This window comes from Podarcis pityusensis (genome assembly GCF_964106645.2).
Source record: "Podarcis pityusensis genome assembly, chromosome: 9".
In the NCBI taxonomy this organism is placed as follows: domain Eukaryota; kingdom Metazoa; phylum Chordata; class Lepidosauria; order Squamata; family Lacertidae; genus Podarcis; species Podarcis pityusensis.
Genome location: NC_138034.1, coordinates 5,930,598 through 5,945,764, shown reverse-complemented (window position 1 = coordinate 5,945,764; position 15,167 = coordinate 5,930,598). Strand labels below are relative to the sequence as shown.

The 15,167-nt window shown below is 49.8% G+C and overlaps 1 protein-coding gene across 3 annotated transcripts; it reads right to left on the bottom strand.

Moving 5' to 3' along the window:
* Positions 1-216: 216 nt before the first annotated feature.
* On the bottom strand, positions 217-15,051 carry MPI (mannose phosphate isomerase). Of its 3 annotated transcripts, none has more exons than XM_081020080.1 (9): positions 14,905-15,051; positions 12,577-12,698; positions 11,544-11,671; positions 9,983-10,183; positions 9,375-9,516; positions 7,271-7,453; positions 6,886-7,059; positions 4,598-4,806; positions 217-3,367 (listed from the first exon to the last, which is right to left on the bottom strand). In XM_081020080.1, exons 1-9 carry the CDS (start codon positions 14,931-14,933, stop codon positions 3,149-3,151), a joined length of 1,407 nt encoding a protein of 468 aa, XP_080876206.1. In that variant the 5' UTR covers positions 14,934-15,051; the 3' UTR covers positions 217-3,148. The 3 variants fall into 3 exon arrangements, with proteins under 3 accessions (XP_080876206.1, XP_080876207.1, XP_080876208.1); XM_081020081.1 differs by having other exon boundaries at positions 14,865-15,033; XM_081020082.1 differs by lacking the exon at positions 12,577-12,698 and having other exon boundaries at positions 14,865-15,033.
* Positions 15,052-15,167: the final 116 nt, after the last annotated feature.

Genomic DNA, 15,167 nt, shown 5'->3' with positions numbered 1-15,167 from the left:
GAGGGCAAGAGGCCGTTCATAGCAGGTGTGAGGAACCTGTGGTCATCCTGGCATTTGTGGGACTCGCTCCAGTCTGCTGTTCTTTCTGCCTCCCTTGCTCCTTCGAGGTTTTGAATGTCCTAACCTCATCTTACTTGGACAAAGCTCTTTATTCGGCCTTTTGAAAATGCAATTTTAAAAGCAACTCTAGCCCAAGAAAAACATACACCAGACAGGTTGTTCTCAGGGCCTGTCCTCTACAGCACCTTCTTTATTTAGTCAACTTTAACTCGTTGCATTTGACTCTTAAACAACTGATGCTTTACACTGGTGGGAAGATTTTTTGTTTCTGAAACCATCTGAATTTCATCTCCCTGTTTTATTCTTTGGGGATTATTAGCCATAACTATACCTGTGAAATATGGAATACAGTACAATGGTAGCAGGAATACTGGCTCTTCCAGGGGTCTTTACTTGCACACACTCTGTACATACATCTCAAACCTCCAGTTAATTTAGGAACAAAATAGTTTGTATAAAGTGTACAACTGGGTCCACACATCTCTTAACACAAATGGTACGAAGTGGTTGACTGCAGCTATCAAAACGTCAAATGCTGAAATGACAGCTCTACAATTTGCAGCGCGAGAGTCTGGAGTCAAAATCCATCTGATGGATGACCTCAAGATTCAAATTCTGATACACAACCCCTTAAGACAACGCATGTATTCTGCCAGTCCCCCAACATCCTATTTATTTTCACTTATAACTGTTATTTCAGTCTCTGAAGGTTCTGTATTCCCCCCCCCCCCGCACTTTTCTCTCTCGAATCATTCTGCAGGAGACAACAGTTGCTCCTGCTTGGCACTCCGCTAGGGTAAGGACACACTCCTATTTGGTGGGAAGCTAAAGAGAAACTGGGGCAGTTCTCTTTGCTGAAATATACTGAGCCCCAAATGAGTGAGCATGCAAATCAAACCAGAGTTGTCGAATGGAAGCGCAAGTGGACTTTCCCTCCCTCTGTAAGCAACAACATACAACACTGCAACTTCAAACTGAGTTGAAGGTGGAGTGGCTGGGCTTCCTGCTCCCCAAGCCACAGAACTGAACTTTGGGTGAGGAACCGCTGACCCCCTAGATCTTGCAGGACCCCAACACCCATCAGCCAGAATGGCCAATGGTTCCGGATGATGGGAGCTGTAAGCCAGTCACAACTAAAAGGCCACCACCCTGCCCTGCCCCAAGGCAGCGCCTGTCCCTTAGTAACGCTTGAATTTATAGCACTGACTTACCCAAGAGTTCAGGGTACCATCATTCAATGATTCTAGTTACAGGTAGGTAGCTGTGTTGGTCTGCTGTAGTCGAAACAAAATAAAAAAATTCCTTCCAGTAGCACCTTAGAGACCAACTAAGTTTGTTGTTGGTAGGAGCTTTCGTGTGCATGCAAGGTATCTGAAGAAGTGTGCATGCACACGAAAGCTCTTGGCTGGTCTCTAAGGTGCTACTGGATGGAATTTTTTTATATCGTTCAATGAATTTTTCTGCAAGAGGTGGAAGCAAGGGGTAGAGCAGAGTGATTATAACACTCGCTTTAGCTATTGGTACATGTACTTTACTTTGAAATGCCAGGTAAGTAGCCTCACCATACAGTGAAGATGCGGTAATCTGATGTTTTTAAGGGAAGAGCCATTCTCTTCCTGTTGGTGCAAAAGCCAAACATGAGCTGCCAATTTGATCATCTTAAAACCACAGCCCCTGCAGGACACAAAAAGCTGAGCCTGCCTCCAAACTTAACACTCTAGTTGGGCCGGGGGACCCTTTTCCTGGTTGCTTGGGAACAGGTTCCAAACTACTGCAGGGAAAGCAGGTACTGGCTACGTTTGGATAGAAAGGAGCCTCTATCCCACACAGCCTCTCACCCCAACCAATTTGAGGGAGAGGAATAATAGGAAAATTGGGGTGCCAGTTTTAATTAATCATCTCAGCCCTAGGCTGCTTTGTCTTCACTGTGTTTTGTTTGGAACAAGCCAGCTCCGTCAACCCCGTGGTGTGCTTGTTTCAAACAAGGAAAAGTGAAGACACATACTGCACTTGGAGCTGGACCAGGGTCAGGTTTGTTCTTATCACAGCAAGCTATGGTATATTGTGACACCCACATGGAGCCAGGGGATAGAACCACATGGTGCTGGGAAAATGCTACTGGGGGGAAAGCAGATGGTGAAAATCAGCCAAAGCGAAGGCTCTGTCCCCCAGGCCTGTAGCATTAGAGGACTTCTTGTTTCTGCCACCTGGCCCAGGATGGAAGTCCAGTGACATTGCACCTGAAAGGCCACCGGTACCAAAAACATACCACTGGCTTGTCCTCCCATCCCTAAATCAGGATTGCTGGCTGGGGGTGGGGAGCCCATGGTTCCCCAGGAGTTGCTGGACTCCTAACTCCTATCAGGGTCAACTCACATGGCCCTGCTGTGGGCAGACAGAACCACTTCTAGATTAAGCAACCACCCGCAGCTGGCCCTCAAGGAGGAAGCACTTTCACACCAGAACATGCTGTCCACTACAGCCAGAGGAAACTTTGTCAGGCAGGGATTAGAAGCAATGGTAGCCAACCACTCTCCATCGGCAGGAACTGGGGCGAGGTGGAGACAAGCTTTTGCCGGCCCCCCAGGTAAAGGGCAGGAGGCAGAAAGTCCTGGCTAAGAGGGAATTCCAGTGGCTGGGAAGCTCAAATCATCACCAAGCCCTTCTTCCAAACTTCCACCCTCTTCCCAGGCTGGTGGGGGGTGAGAGAGGCACACCATTGACTGTGGCAGCTGGTTTTTATAAGTTTTACAGCATTTTTAAAGTTCAGGGTGTGCAGACCGCTACCCCTCGAAAGCAGAACGGTCAAGCACAAGGTGGAGATGGCAGTTTTTTTAAAAAAATGACGAGGTCTACTGGAGAATTCCCAGCCCCATGTTTTACAGCAACCGTTACAGGAGCAGGAGGGTTCTCCCTGGATAGAGTCAAGATGTGGGAAACGAGGGCCCACCATAGAGGGGTGAGCGCCAATGCTTTGGGCTTTTGACACAGTGGTTTGATGGGTCAGGGGAGTAACTGGCTGTGCAGAGGATACACAGCCGTTTCTACTGGAGTCTCAGCAAGAGAAGAAAGAGCCAAGCACCCCACATTATACGAGACAGCAGGCTCGGAAGAGCAGCATCCCATCAGGGGCAGACAGGTGCAAGGAGACGCTCTCATTGGCGGAGATGAAGAGCACAGAGCCGCGGCGGACAGCCATTTCTGAAGCGGCCGCAGTGGAGGTCCCGACAGCAGTTCCTTGTACTACCAACAGGATGCTGGCTGAGTCGATGGCCGAAATAAGGTACAGCTTGATGGAGGAAGGAATCTGCAAGAGAAAGCAGAACCCTTGCTCAGTAGAGAGGTGGGGCCTGGGTATTTTACGTTCCTGCCTCACTAAGTAGGAAGTGAATGAGCCGGGCGTGCGACAAATCCAGAGGCAATGGAAGATCCTGACTTCCCTCTAGCCTCCAGAGTGCCCAGCAGTGCAAGCTGGTCTCCATCTCAAGCCAAACTGAGATTTCAGCAACTGTAAAAGCAGGCAACGACGGGCACGTCTGTTTCTTGCCCACACTAATCTCACGTGTGTCCTGTCCCACTTGTGTCTTAAAGGTAAAGGGACCCCTGACCATTAGGTCCAGTCGTGGCCGACTCTGGGGTTGTGGCACTCATCTCGCTTTACTGGCTGAGGAAGCCGGCGTACAGCTTCCAGGTCATGTGGCCAGCATGACAAAGCCGCTTCTGGCGAACCAGAGCAATGCACGGAAATGCCGTTTACCTTCCCGCAGGAGCTGTACCTATTTATCTACTTGCACATTTACGTGCTTTCGAACTGCTAGGTTGGCAGGAGCAGGGACCGAGCAATGGAAGCTCACCTCGTCGCGGGGATTCAAACTACTGACCTTCTGATCGGCAAGTCCTAGGCTCTGTGGTTTAACCCACAGCACCACCCGTGTCTTAATGTGCATTAAAAAAATAGAGAGTTTCACACAAAAATCCCTATTTAAACATAAGGAGAGAGAACCACACATGCCACTCCAAGCTCCTTGGAGGAAGAATGTCATTATAAATAAAGTTGGGGCCCATGTAGGGACAGGGAGGCAACTTTGTAAAGTTTGCATTAACACGCAAAGCTACCTAATTCACACTTTTCTGAACCAACGTGCAATCTGAGAGCAGGTATCCCTAGAGATATGCTGTTCTCCAAATGTGTGATCTACTTCTCCTACCAAAAAAGAAATGCATGATTTGGGGAAAGTGTGTATCAGTGAAAATAATGCATCAACATGCATTATATTAGAGGACACTGTGTGCATAAATGTGTTTTACACATTTTCTATGCACACTGTTTAAAAATGAACTGCAAAGACATCCAGAAAGAGAGCAAACTGAACCTAAGATTCGGGGTGAGGGCAGAATGAGAAACCAAAGTGGACGGATCCATCTGAGCCAAGCTGCACAGGGAGCAGGTGCCTAACGCCACCTTGGCACTTGAAAGGATCTTGCAGCAGGAACCGCCTGCCGTCATCAGGGCAGGGGAAGCCCCCAAGAAGCTCACCTCTATCCTCATGACAGAGAAGTCTGGGACAGGTGGGTCGTAGAGGTAGACACAAGGGTCCAGGCGGCTCTGGACGGGGCTCAAGAGCTTGGAGCTGCCAGGGGCCGGCGTGTAGTTGAGCATTTCACACAGCGTGAGGACGTCAATGAACTTGGGCGTCAGGCCAGCGCGCACCGTGTTGTCAGAGCACGCCATGCACTCGATGCAATCTGTGGCAAGGCGGGAAGGAAAGAGAAGCTGCCCGTCAGGAAGTGCAGAGGCTGCTGGTGGTGGCAAGAGAGGCCCTCCAGAAACACCCTCCTGCCCCAAGTCAAGAAACCCTCTTTTATCATCCCCTCCCTGTCATCTCAAACTAAGAGTTTCAGAGTTGGCAAGACCCTCTGAGGCCACTTAGCCCAGCGCAGGATTCTTGCAGCTGCAGCAGGGATGGTGAACCTAGTGACCTCCAGGCATCTCTGGAATACAACTCCCATCATCCCTGACCATCAGCTGTGCCAGCTGGGGCATGATGGGAACTGGAGTCCAGCACACCTGGAGGAAGTGGCTGCCAAGGAATTCCGTTGCCAGAAGAGCCCTTGCCATTGGGCGGTGTGGTGTTTGCCTTCCTAGGTGTGTGACATCATACTGGGTTCATAAGGAAAGGGTTAACTAATTGTAAAATGACTAACCAATGGGAACCCAAGGGGAGGAGTTAGAGTTAGACAGACTGGAGTTGGAAGAGACTGAGATGATAAGTCTGTGGGTTGGGCTAGTCTGATGTGAGAGAGAGAGAGAGAGAATTTGTTAAGAGGAGTCAGTCAAACAGTTGAGATAGTCAGAAGAAACTAAAGTTAGGATACCGACAGGAATATTATCTGAGAAACTATAAACTTGTTAATGTTTATAAAACAAACTTGTTTATTTGGTTCACTTTTAACAACTGTCTGGACTCAGTGTTTTACCCGAGAGTAACGGGTTGGTGGCAGCGGGGAAGCGAGCACAGTGGTGGCACAGGGATCAATACGTCCGGGGACCCTGTGTGATCGCCACAGGCGGCTTCCTCTCTGTTTCCACCTTTTGCTCTGCTCCTGCCCTCCTGAGCAACAGAGAGCAAGTCTGCCCCATCTTCTGCAAGGCAGCCCATCAGGTCTTAAGATGCAGCTGCGCTCTACCCCACTTGATCTTCACAGACTCAGTGTACCCAAGTGTGGCCACGCGGGACTTAGCCACAGACCTGCTTGCTATGCTGGCCGCCTCTCCTCTGAGGGCTGATCTAGTTTTTCAAAGCACTAATTAAAATGGGGAGCATTAGGCTTGGGCGCCATATGTGACTGCTTCCAGGTTTCTCCCACAGCCACAGCCCTGCTACCCCTGCCCCCCCACAAGTGCTCAATCCAAGCGGTTAAATCCCATAAACCTGGGAAGCTGCCTTGAGAGGAGATCTGGTGGCCATACAAACAATAATAATAATAATTTATTATTTGTTTCCCCAGCCACTCTGGGTGGCTTCCACAAAGACCAAAAATACACTAAGATGTCACACATTAAAAACTTCCCTGAACAGGGCTGCCTTACGATGTCTTCTGAATGTCAGGTAATTGTTTATCGCTTTGACATCTCGTGGGAGGGCGTTCCAAAGGGCGGGTGCCACTACCGAGAAGGCTCTCTGCCTGGTTCTCTGTAGCTTTGCTTCTCGCAATGAGGGAACCGCCAGAAGGCCCTCGGCGCTGGATCTCAGCGTCCGGGCAGAACGATGGAGGTGGAGACGCTCCTTCAGGTATACTGGGCCGAGGCCGTTTAGGGCTTTAAAGGTCAACACCATCACTTTGAATTGTGCTCGGAAACGTACTGGGAGCCAATGTAGGTCTTTCAAGACCGGTGTTATGTGGTCTCGGCAGCCGCCCCCAGTCACCTGTCTAGCTGCCGCATTCTGGATTAGTTGTAGCTTCCAGGTCACCTTCAAAGGTAGCCCCACGTAGAGCGCATTGCAGTAGTCCAAGCGGGAGATAACTAGAGCATGCACCACTCTGGCGAGACAGTCCGCGGGCAGATAGGGTCTCATCCTGCGTACCAGATGGAGCTGATAGACAGTTGCCCTGGACACAGAATTGACCTGCGCCTCCATGGACAGCTGTGAGTCCAAAATGACTCCCAGGCTGCGCACCTGATCCTTCAGGGGCACAGTTACCCCATTCAGGACCAGGGAGTCCCCCACATCTGCCCACTCCCTGTCCCCCCAAAACAGTACTTCTGTCTTGTCAGGATTCAACCTCCAAGCCTCTCTTTTGCTTCTGTGCCCAGAAACTCACCTCCGTAGATGTAGGCGTGGGGTTCATTGGCACCCAGGAACATGCACTCCCCGGGCTGCAGCTTCATCAGGTTCAAGAAGTAGATGGCAAAGCAGCCGATATCTCCGGGATACTGGGAGTGGAGGCGGAGGAGGAGCTCCCCACAGCTGGCCGAAGTATCTTTCCCTGCATCTGCTGTGGGATGGAGACACATGGAGGAGTCTGGTGAGCAGCAGCTGCTGGTTGCCAAGTTTCACCTTATAGTGGAGGCCCTAACCCCCCACAGAGGTTGCTCCCATCAGCCTCCCACAACATGGCCAACCATCAAGGGTGCCTGGAGTTGCAGTCCCAGGAACACCTGGAGGACCACAACCTCCCCAGCACCCAAGTCTCACACTAGACCCACCTTCCTGAGAAATCCGCTTCACCAGCATGTTAAGCTGGTCCACAAAGACCTTCTTCTCACTCTTCATCATCCGGGTGAAGCAGATGCGCAGTGCGGCAGAGACACCCCGGGGGTCTTCGCCCACGCTGCGTTCCAGCTGCTCCGCCGCCACATTCCCGATCAGGGCCCGGAATTCAGGAACGTCTACAAGGAACCCAAAGGACATTGAGAATGGCTGCATGGAGTCTAGCCGGATTTAAGACTATATTATGAAGCATCCTGTCTATGCTGGCTAAAGGAACGGATATCACTAAAAATTCTGAAGTTTTAGATCTTGAAGGTCATGATAACAGATATGGTTGGCATGAATATTTATGGTACGAGGTTAAAGTACATAGAGCTTTCCTAAATCGTGTAGTAAGGAAAGTGGTTTATGAAGTATGGGGAAAATATAAAAAATTATTAGAACGAAAAACACCATGATGACTTTCCCACTGAAAGCGACATCTCAAAAAAAAATTAAATATGAGAAATGACTGGGCAACTTATAAAGAATTATTAATGGAAGCAGAACATCAATTAAAATTAAAGAGGTTTGAGGATATAAGAGAACTATTAACTGATTGGTTACAATAATAAACAAACAAACAAACAAACAAACATTATTCATTCATTCATTTATTTATTCCCCATCCATCTGGCTGCGTTTCCCCAGCCACTAGACTACCATCCACTTAATGATATATTTAAGATGGATAAAAGAAAGGCTTTTTAAATGAAACATCTAAATTTGAAAAAGAACTGTTAGAAAACAAGACCAAATTGCTTTTTAAATTTATAAAGTAATATTAGAATAGCATACAAAAGATGAACAGGGTAAATCAGTTATGATACACTGGGCGAGGGACTTTGGATATAATATACAACTTACAGCATGGGAGAAGTTATGGAACTGGGACTTGAAGTTTACAGCATGTTATACTTTGAAAGAAAATTGTATGAAAATGATGTATCGTTGGTACTTAACTCCTAGTAAATTAGCTAAATTGTATAAAACAAGGTCAAATACATGCTGCAAATGTAAGGAAAAAGAAGGCACCTTTTATCATATGTGGTGGATTTGAAAAGTAGTAAAAAAAAATATTGGGAGACAATATATAATGAAGTGGGGAAAAAATGTTTAGAATAACTTTTTCTTTAAAAAACTCGAAGCTTTCCTTTAAGGAATTCTAGGTGCCAAAATTACAACGGAACAGAAAAGACTATGTATGCGACCACTGCTGCCTGGTTGTTACTAACCCAGAGATGGAAAGAAGAAGAATCCTTACCAGAGAAGAATGGCAAATTAAGTCGATGGACTATGCCGAAATGGCAAAAATGACCAGAAGAATCAGAAATCAGGAAGACCAGGAATGGGGAAAATAAATAATTTACCTTAAAAATCATCTTAAACAATTAAAATTATTAGTTGGATTGGAATAATAATACTTGTAGTTTAACGTTGAATTATGGTTGTAATTGAGATTTAATAGATTTGGATTAATAGAGAAGATGCAGGAGGAAAAAGTTAATTAAGGACCCACAAAGGGGAGGAGGGAATTCCAGAGGAATCTATGGAATTCTCTTTTTATTTTGGATGTTTGACAATTGTCTGTAAGTTTCAAAATTTGAAAAACTAAATTGATTTAAAATCCTCCACCTCTGGCAGGTCCCTGAGGGGGCAGTTAGCTGCTTCTGATTCCAGTTAATCACAGCCTGTCATGTCGACCAAGCCCAACTAATTGTGTGGTCAATCTTAACTACAGCTTCCTTGAAACAAGCCAAATTCAAACTATAGTTCAAGAAGCTAACTTGATTTCAACATACTACTATTAAGCAAACCACGGTTGAGGGCTGGGCTGTAACACTAAACTGTGGTTAACTGAGACTGAAAGCAAATGCTGCCAACTGCCTCCTTGTGGCTGTGCTAGGGGAGGGAGAGGATGGGTGAGCCTGCAGGGAGGCGATGCTTGTTTCCATCACAACACGGTTCCAAGGACACAATTCCATCCCCAGTTGGGACACCCGAGTCCCTGTATCTTGCTGGTACTTATTTCCTTCCCTTCCCCTCCCCTCCCATGCTTACTCTGGAGAAAAGACACAATCTCCTCAACAGGCCGGAAGCCACACATGCCCTCGAAGGGCGTCAGGGCGATGGCCATCTCCGGCTTGTGGTTGGCATCTGGGTAGTGCTCTGGATACTGGGCATGAAGCTTCTCTGCCAGCTCCTGGGAGGGGGGAAAAGGGAGGGAAGAGGGGGGACAGGTGTTGAGCCCCAGGCTCCAGTCTCACAGTCAGTCTGCTCGAGGGGGGGGTGCTCTGCCGTGGCTTCAGCGAGCCACAGAGCACCTGGGGAACCAGGCAACACACCCAGGGGTGGGCTAATACGTCAAGGATGGGAAGAGAAGCAGGAGGAATCTGTGCTGTGACCCCAGAAGGATCGGACATTAACCCATTAACGTGAAACTTTGGGCTGGATCCAAAAGGTTCCATTTGCCTGTTGGTGGAAGGCTCCTTGTGTCGGAGGAAGGGAACCTCTGGACCCAACAGATGAGCACCTGCTTCCCTTGCACGCCATTCTGAACTCCGGCTTCAACCGCTGATGCTCCTTCAAGCTCCTTGTCCTTGACCTGCAAAGTCCAGAAAGCTCAGCAGGATTCCACGCTGTTTGGCACCCTGGGAAGAGGGCCTTACCTTGGTGGGGTGAGCCTGGATGGACAAGGCTGAGTTAACAGACAGCACTTTGAACAAGAAGGGCAGCTGGCCTTGGAAGGCCTCCTTGACCTTGGTGCCCAGGCAGTCGGGGTTGTCCGCGATCCATTGCCGCAAGGTCTTCTGGGGGATGCGGTTATCTAGAATCACGGCGTCTCCTTTGGGGTGAGTGCCCATCCAGAGCTAGGAGGAAAAGAGAGCACACAGATGAGGCACAAAACCTCTTGGCGCACATCTGGGCAACCTGTAGCCCTTCAGATGATGGGCTCCAATTCCCATCAGCCCCAGGCAGCACAGCCAGAAATCAGGGCTGATAGGATTTGGAGTACAGCATGTGTCTTGCACTCTGATCAGCTCCAACCACTAGCCCTGTTGGCTGGGGCTGATGAGAGTTGGGCATCTGTCAACAAAGGAAAGGTGGCACCTTTTCTGTCCCCATTTCGGAGCCCTGAGAAATCAGTTTCTGAGCAGCAATGTTGTGACGGTTCCCCCGTGGCCACTTTAGACAGGGCTGAGAGCTCAGACTCGTGAGGTTTTTTTGCTTTTTAAAATTGAATTTACATACCACCCTATACCCAGAGGTCTCAAGGTGGTTCATAGAACAAAATGCAAAATATGAAACCACAATATATATAATCAAAATAAAAACAACCCAATAACACCCCCCCAAAAAAAACCACATTTTAAAAGGGCATAGGATGTCAATCAAATCAACCAAAGGCCTGGTTAAAAAGGAACGTTTTTGCCTGGCACCTAAAGCTGTATAATGAAGGCACCAGGCGAACTTCCCTGGGGAGAGCATTCCACAGACGGGGAGCCACTGCAGAGAAGGCCCATTCTCGTGTTGTGACCCTCTGGACTTCTCGAGGAAGTGGAACACGAAGCGGGGCCTCAGAAGACGACCTCAGGGTCCAGGTAGGTTCATATGGAGAGGCGGTCCTTGAGGCATTGCTGTCCTGAGCCATTTAAGGCTTTATAGGTCAAAAGCAGCACTTTGAATTGGGCCCAGAAACTAACTGGTAGCCAGTGCAGTCAGACCAGGATCGGTGTAATATCCTCAAACCATCCTGCTCTAGTGAGCAACCCGGCCGCTGAATTTTGCACTAGCGACCAAAGCAGTTTCTGTGCCAAAACTGGGCCTAAACTGAAATGGATGCAGAAAATCAGTTTCTTCCAAAAGCAACTACTCGTTCCAGAACCTTGCTCAGGAAAGGGAGATTAGCAACTGGCCAGTAGTTTGTTAGGTATTCTGAATCCAGGGAAGGTTTCATAAGAAGTGGTTTTACCACTGCCTCCTTCAAACAGGCAGGGACCACCCCCTCTTGTAAGAGGCATTGATCACCTCCCTGGCCCAGTCCGCTGTTCCCTCCCAGCTGTTTTTTATCAGGCAAGAGGGGCAGGGGTCTAGAGTGCAAGTGGTCGCCCTGACTGATCCGAGCACCTTGATCTATGTTCCCAGCCATATAATGGAATTTGGGAATGGGCAAGGAGGGAGGAGGGGAGGGAGCCTGGCTCCAAGGGCCCCCAGACAGGTGGCACTCACCTCCGCATAGGGCTTGCTCGCTTCGATGTGGATCATTGGATCACTGCTTGCCAGGAGGCTGGCCACTTCACTGTCCCGGCCCAGTTTGCCCCAGGAGTAGTTCTGCACGGCGCAGGCCAAGGGAAACACTGAGCAAGCAAAAGACACAGGCACAGGTGGGAGGTCATGCACAAGGACACAATGTGGGAAGCTGCCCCCAGTCGGCCCCACAGCTCCATCGCTGTTGTCAGGATGCTCCCTCTCAGGGTGAGCCCACCTCACCCTTACCCTGCATCTTGACAAAGGCCCCCACCTGCACATTTAAAGCAGGATCACCTTAAATAGTCATGAGTTCCCACAAAGGATCCTGGGAACTATAGTTTGTTAAGGGTGCTGAGAGAGCCCTAGTTATCTCTCAGAGTTACAGTTCCCTCTGGTTTTCACAGCCCACTCCTCTTCACGGGTAGCTGCAGCCCTGTGGGTGGAACAGGGTCTTCTAAAAACCCTCAGTGCCCAAAACAAACTACAGTTCCCAAGATGGTTTGGTGGGATGCGGTGGCCGATATTGGAGACCCTAATAGGAAAGAATGAGATGGTTTTAAGAGCTTTTCTTTTAAGGGCCTGGAGGAATAAAATAGATTTGCCTGGCCTTCAAAATTTACTGTTGGCCAACGGAGCCGCTGTGAAAAAGGCCCTATCTTCCTTGCAGGGTTTTAAGCAGAGGTTGGGCGATCATCGGTCAGGGGCGCCAAGGCTGCGCGTCCTGAATGGCGGGGGTTAGGCTAGATGACCCTCGGAACCCCTTCCCACCCCCGGAAGGCGCAGGAGGGACCGGGCTTCCCCCGAGAGCGGGCACCGCTCCTGCCTGCTCGCTCCGCGGGAACGCCTCGCTCCTCCCCACCCGGAGCGGCTCGCTCCTGCTCCTGCTCGCCGCCGCTTTGTCCCGGAGCCCCTCCGTCCAACGCGGGCGCGGAGCACGAGGAGCCGCCCTCCGCCGCCCCCGGACCCCCAAGGCGGGCAGGTAGGCGCCCTCCTTTGCCCCGGCCTCGCTCACCTCGCAGCTCCGCCATCCCCGCGATGCCGCTCTGCTTCGCTCTGCCCCGCCTCTTCCAGGCGCCGGCCGGCCGGCTGGCCGGGCACGCCGGGAAAAGTAGTCCGCCGCTCCGGATCAGGTGTCTGGGGAGGGAGAGCGAGAGCGAGAGCGCCCGTCAGCCTCAGCCCGGGCCAGGCTGCTGCGTCCTGGAGCTGCAAGCAGGAATTGCACCGGTGCAGTGCAGCAGCCACACAGGGGCCCGAGGCCGCCCCTGAAACGCTCCGCAGCGTCGCAAAACGGGCAGCTGGACTTTATTAAAGGTTTATGGTCAGACTCGGGAGTGAGCGGTTGGATTCCAACCCGGATCCGAGTCTTCTCCCGCACTCTCAACTGATCCGCGCCGAGTGGCGTGTTATAGATGAGGGGTTGGTGGTTTCCCCCCGGAACGAGTGAAAAATAAATCTCTCTTGTGTTCCAGAAAACGTGGTTCTTTTGCTGGGGGCTGGATGGTGCAGCCAGGCTAGGCGCTATATTACCCACGAGTTGCCGGAAATGTATTAATGCAATTAATTAATCAAGCTCTTGCAACATTTAGGTCTGGCAAGTATTAAGCCGTTCCGCAAGCGTTTTCTCAGCCGTTCCGCAAGCGTAAACCCTGCTGCAGCTGGAATAGTCCGTACAGCAGAAGACTCTTACTCTTAATCTCAGACTCATTTCGCAAAAGATTCCTGCATTGCTGGGGTTGGACTAGATGATCGCAGTGGTCCCTTCCAACTCTACAATTACATCATTTTATGCCTTGAGTGGGACTTGCTTCCAAGTGAGTGTGCATCACACCCAAAAATGCACCACAGGTGGGGCTGCCTTTGCACACAGGGTGTGGGGGGAGGGCAGAGGCCAGGGCCCAGGAGGGGCCAACAGTTCCTGCAGGGCAGTTGCAGGCTATGCTTGTTGCCCCCCCACCCTGTTCCTCCTGTTCTTCCACAGCTGAATCACTTCCTACGAAACATCTCAAAGCAACACCACAATGCAAAGCATAGAGAACAATCACATATATAATGACTGTTCAAACGACGACATATACAGAAACAGTTTCAAATCCAATACAAATATTGACCAGGACAAAAATCTCAACTTAGAACTAGGCTTGTTGGAAGAAGGTGCTGATCAGTGGTTTCAGTTTCAAAGTACTGGCTTTGGCCAGTAAAACCCCAAATTGGGTGCACATAGCTCCAGCATCTGGGACTTGTTTTGCTTTAATGAGGATGCTGGTGTCCATCACTTGCATTCAGCAAAGTCAGGTACAAAATGATGAATCTAGGAGGGGAGCTGATTACCTGCTGCAGGTATCCCACATGCACTGCAATAGGATGGCCCACACATATTCCAATACACTTTTCCAGCAGGGAGCTTGAGACAATGTAAATGGATCCTTTTTTCCTCTACAACAGGCACCCCCAAACTCAGCCCTCCAGATGTTTTGGGACTACAACTCCCATCATCCCTAGCTAACAGGACCAGTGGTCAGGGATGATGGGAATTGTAGTCCCAAAACATCTGGAGGGCCAAGTTTGGGGTGCCTGATCTATAACTAAGACTAAACCTGCCATCCTAACCTGGGGAGTACATCCCATGGAATTACATAGCACTTCCTCCTGAATAGATGTGGCTAAGACTGCCCTGCATGTTACTACAGATCAGAGATGGTAGCAGCCGATATTCTTAAAGTAGGTGGTTAGAATATTGCAGTATATATTTGTAGATTTCTGTGAGTTGCCTTGTGTGGTTTTTAAGAAAGGCTGCTAAAGCATTTGATGACGAGTATGACGACGCACGACAACCCTTGTTGTTGCTGCTATTGACAGGGAGGGTGAAGTAAAAAACACTTTGGGGCCTACTGCAAACTGTTCAGCAACCTGCAAGCTGACCTTGGTTCCCCTTTTCTTGCTCACCCTTCTCCCAAAAGGCCTTGGGGATCTGAAGGTGTGTCTCCTTGTGGGTGAGCCTGCCTGTGTCTGCTAAGGTTGCCTGCAAGGGCCCAGGCCCACCTTTGGGGGTTCTGCAGGCGACCACAGGGGACAGGGCCTTTTCTGTGGTGGTGCCCTGATTTTCATGTTCATCACTGTTATTAATAAAAAAGTCCAAGGAATAGCCTCAAGGAAGCTTGCCTGGCCCCTTCTTTAATACCTTTCAGGCACGAAGTAAAGAAACTACTCAGAGGAGATGGGGGAGATATAAATGTAATTCAATTCATATACAGTAGTATGTTGCTGTTAGTATTTTGGCTGCCATTCTACATTCACGCTTACCGAGTTAGACTGCTGCGCACTACGCGGCACACTACGGTACCTGGTGCGCTCTCGCCGTTCAGTGCGCATGCCCGGAAGTCAACTTCCCCTTCATCTTGAGATCTAGTTCTCCTCCATCTCCGGAGCGACACAGCGAGAGCGCGAACAAGTGCGCGTTCTGGATTTGCGCATGCGCCCTGCTACCTCCACGCGCCCTTTCCTCTGCGGCTCGATGAGGTCACAAAGGCGAGAGAGAAAAAGGCGTCTTTGTCACGTGGCGAAGGAGTGCGCCTGCGTCTTGCGGGTCGTTCTGCGCAGGCGCGC